A 3,606-nucleotide genomic window follows, 5' to 3' on the forward strand; every position below is an offset into this window, starting at 1 on the left:
GGTTGCAATAAATAAAACCCAAATGAAAATGCTTATATTTAGATTCAAACACATGTGTAGGCCTAATAATTATTGTATATCATATTATTTTTTATATTTGAAGGGGCGGGGAAGGTATCACACTGGGTCATGAATTACTAACTGTGAAAATTATTACATTTACCCCCATGACCCAAGTGCCATGTTGCATGCCTGATTGCTTTCAACTGTTCTCGATGAGACAAACTGTTGAATGTGGTTCCCCATCTAGAAGGTCAATACACACAAAATATTAAATTACAAAACTGTAAATGCAAATAAATGACACATGCCAGGGATTTCTTAAATTGAAATGTTTATTTGTTTACAACAAGTGAAATGATTTTTACAAATATTTTTTTCAAACTCTAAAATACCAGCTAAAAATATATCGGTTAATACTAAATTATGTATGGCTTTATTTCACAAATTTCAAAATTTAACTGCTTCTAGCTATTAAAATCATATAAGGGGCTGACAAAATATACAGTATGGTTTAATTCTAAGCTCAGTGCTGTATTTAGTAGTGAAAGTTTGAGTTTCTAAATAGAGAATTCTATATAGGAACTCTAGTGAAAGTTTTTATCAGGGCGCCCCCTACAGCATGGTACAAAAATGTGACCGGCTCTGGCAAAACCCTCCGTTTCTTGCAATTTTTAATTTCCCACAAGCACTATTATGAAGTTAAAAGCCAATCTCTTAATATACATATTATTTATAGAATCATACTTTATACAATTTATATTAAAACAGCTCACATATATATCCTTTATAAAAAAAAAATACACCAAAGTTTGCATTTATAATTTGAAACGATTTTTTATAATGTACAGTTTATAGCTAATGCATTGAATAATTCAAATGTACAATAATTCTGTGTTACCTCTACAGCCAAGTATTGTGTAACACTATTAACAAGGTTTATTGTCATTGTCATTCAGATAATTGCTATGTTCTCACACAGAATGTGGCTCCCGCTAACCATTAGTTGCCGTGCGTCCATACGAGAAAATCCGATCCGGATACCAAAAATATGATGATCGAATCACTGGCCAATAAGAAACTGTAAATTGTAAACGCGTACGTGTGATTGGTTGATGATAGAAATGTGCTCAACTTACTAACCGATAGCGCTTGCTAACCGTTAGCAGTTTCTTATTGGCTAGCCATTAGCTCCCAATCCGGATACTAGGGCTCTCGTGAAAACCAGGCTTAAGTATTACAATAGAATCTTATTAACACATTTGGAGCCAACAAAAGTGTCTTAAAAGAGGATAAAAACCAAGGTCCAAAAACTAGTCTTTTATTGTAGGAATCCTTCTTTCTGTCTCCAAATGCCTTACCAAAACCTACGGTCAATGTTCTTTTACTTTTGCTTCTGCCTACTTGTGAAACCAACTTCCAAATTACATAACTTCTTCCAACACTATTTGCAGCTTAAAACCTATTTGTTTTCCTGTGGCTTTTCACATGTGTTGCGCCTTTGATCTTGTTTGGAATTGGCGCGTTACAAATTTGAGATATTATTATTATTATTTAAGACCTGTATAAATGGAATATGTTAATCTTTTGTACTTCTAAAAAAAGAGAAATATAGTATTTAAATTGACCATTTGGCACACTGAAAACTCAGAAAGTGTCCACATCTATTACACACATAAGGTTAAGCTTCATAGATATTCGTCCCCATACCTTGCACTTTTCTGCATGGGATTAACAAAAGTTGAGTGTAATGCCTGGCAAAAACCCATCCTGCCCATGTGTTATATTAGTACAGTATTAGTCCATAGGTATAAAAGTATCACCTAAGGTACTTTTCGAATAAGACATCAAGAGTGTTTTGCTGTTTGAAAAGCAAAAAACTGTAGCATTCATTCCAATCATTAACTCATTTTATTTTTTTACAACCTCTGAAGGGGGTGCTCAGGCACCCAAGCATGCTCACACTTGCAACAACCAAAGAGATAAGACAAAAATGACACGCCACTGCCTAGGAGCGAAAAAAAATTCCCATATTTTTTCAGGATATATGCAATCTATTCGACTGTCTTTATATTACTTTTAGGCAACTAAAAATGAATTTAATGATTACTTGCAAAGTAATTACTCCATTCAAAATGCAAACATTTGTCAAAGTTGCAGCATCCGAAAGATAAGACAAAAATGACTTTAATAATTGAATAAAAATAGAAAAATTTCTTATTTTATTTTTTTTTTGTTGATTCTTAATATATATAACATTGTCATATGTGAATTTAATTCATGTTGCTTTCATATGTTTGGCACAAAAAAACCCCAAAAAACAGTATCCTGATTTCCATTTTCCTTAGCCACAACAAATGGTGTCTGATGATCGTGATATTACAGTCAATGTTAGGGGAATTTGTTTCGCAATGAACAAACCTCCCTCTTCTGGAATGCCTCTGTTACTACTACTGTATACCTACAGTAGCTCAATAAACATGAGGGTAAACATGGAAAATGCAATGCAAATAAAAATCAAAATAGTATTAAACTAATTCTTAATTCAGAATAAAGAATTAGTTTAAGACTACTGTAGCAAGAGCTGCTGCCATACAACAAAACAGGATGGTCTTTTAAAACTTTCCATCGGGTGTTTAAGCTGCACAGCTAATATCAAGGAATCAAAAATCAGTTGATTCAAGGCTAAGTAGTGGTGAGCTGCTGCAGCTATTCTGGCAGGGGAAACTGTCTTGCTGAGAAGTCATTGCCCTTCAAATCAAGCATGCTGTCTTCCAATGCTATATTCATCCTACCACATTCCTTTACCATTTCATTAACAGTACTGTCTGACAAACTGCAATAACTCATGTCAATATGGCTCAGGTCTGGGGAGACCTTAAAAAGGCCAGCTAATGTTCTACCACTGATTGAAGATATGTTAATCCTACTCAAATCTATCCTTTTCCACATCAGTCTCATATTTACACCTACTGATTCAACCAGCTTTTCCAAATTGTCAGCTGTAAGCGAATAATCACTCCATCTGAAAGGTTCATTAGCATAATCCTTAATATAAAAAAAATTATGAATTACTCTAACTAACTCATATTTAAACCTGATTCAACCAGCCTTTGTAGGTTATCAGCTGAAAGAGAATAATCACTCCATCTGAAAGGTTCAATAGCACCATAATGCTCATCATAAGGACGATGAATTACTCTGACTAACTCTACAAGTGATTTACCATCAATATCTGAAAGGTCATTGCCCTTTAGTTCAAGCATTTTGTCTTTCAATACTATATTCATCCTACCACATTCCTCCATCATTTCATTAACAATACTGAATGATAAACTGCAATAACTCAGGTCAATATGACTCAGGTATGGGAAGATCTTAAGAAGGCAAGCTAATGTTCTACCACTAACTGAAGATAGGTTAACCTTACTTAAATCTATCATTTCCCAATTTAGTCTCATATTTACACTTGATTCAACCAGCCTTTGTAGGTTATCAGCTGAAAGAGAATAATCACTCCATCTGAAAGGTTCAAAAGCACCATAATGCTTATCATAAGGACGATGAATTACTCTGACTAACTCTGCAAGTGATTTACCATCAATA

The 3,606-nt window shown here is 33.9% G+C and overlaps 1 protein-coding gene across 1 annotated transcript in view; it reads right to left on the reverse strand.

The window, feature by feature from the left end:
* Positions 1 to 326: 326 nt before the first annotated feature.
* The window catches only part of LOC117124801, a 6,511-nt gene continuing 3,231 nt past the window's right edge, over positions 327 to 3,606 (reverse strand). Inside the window, exon 2 of the mRNA XM_033271131.1 lies at positions 327 to 3,084. Within this exon, the coding sequence (XP_033127022.1) occupies positions 2,710 to 3,084 (375 nt within the window). The 3' untranslated portion in view covers positions 327 to 2,709. The remainder of the gene's footprint in view (positions 3,085 to 3,606) is intronic.

The sequence above is a fragment of the Anneissia japonica genome, unplaced genomic scaffold (assembly GCF_011630105.1).
Source record: "Anneissia japonica isolate Jap-2015-1 unplaced genomic scaffold, ASM1163010v1 scaffold288270_len56428_cov132, whole genome shotgun sequence".
Lineage (NCBI taxonomy): Eukaryota > Metazoa > Echinodermata > Crinoidea > Comatulida > Comatulidae > Anneissia > Anneissia japonica.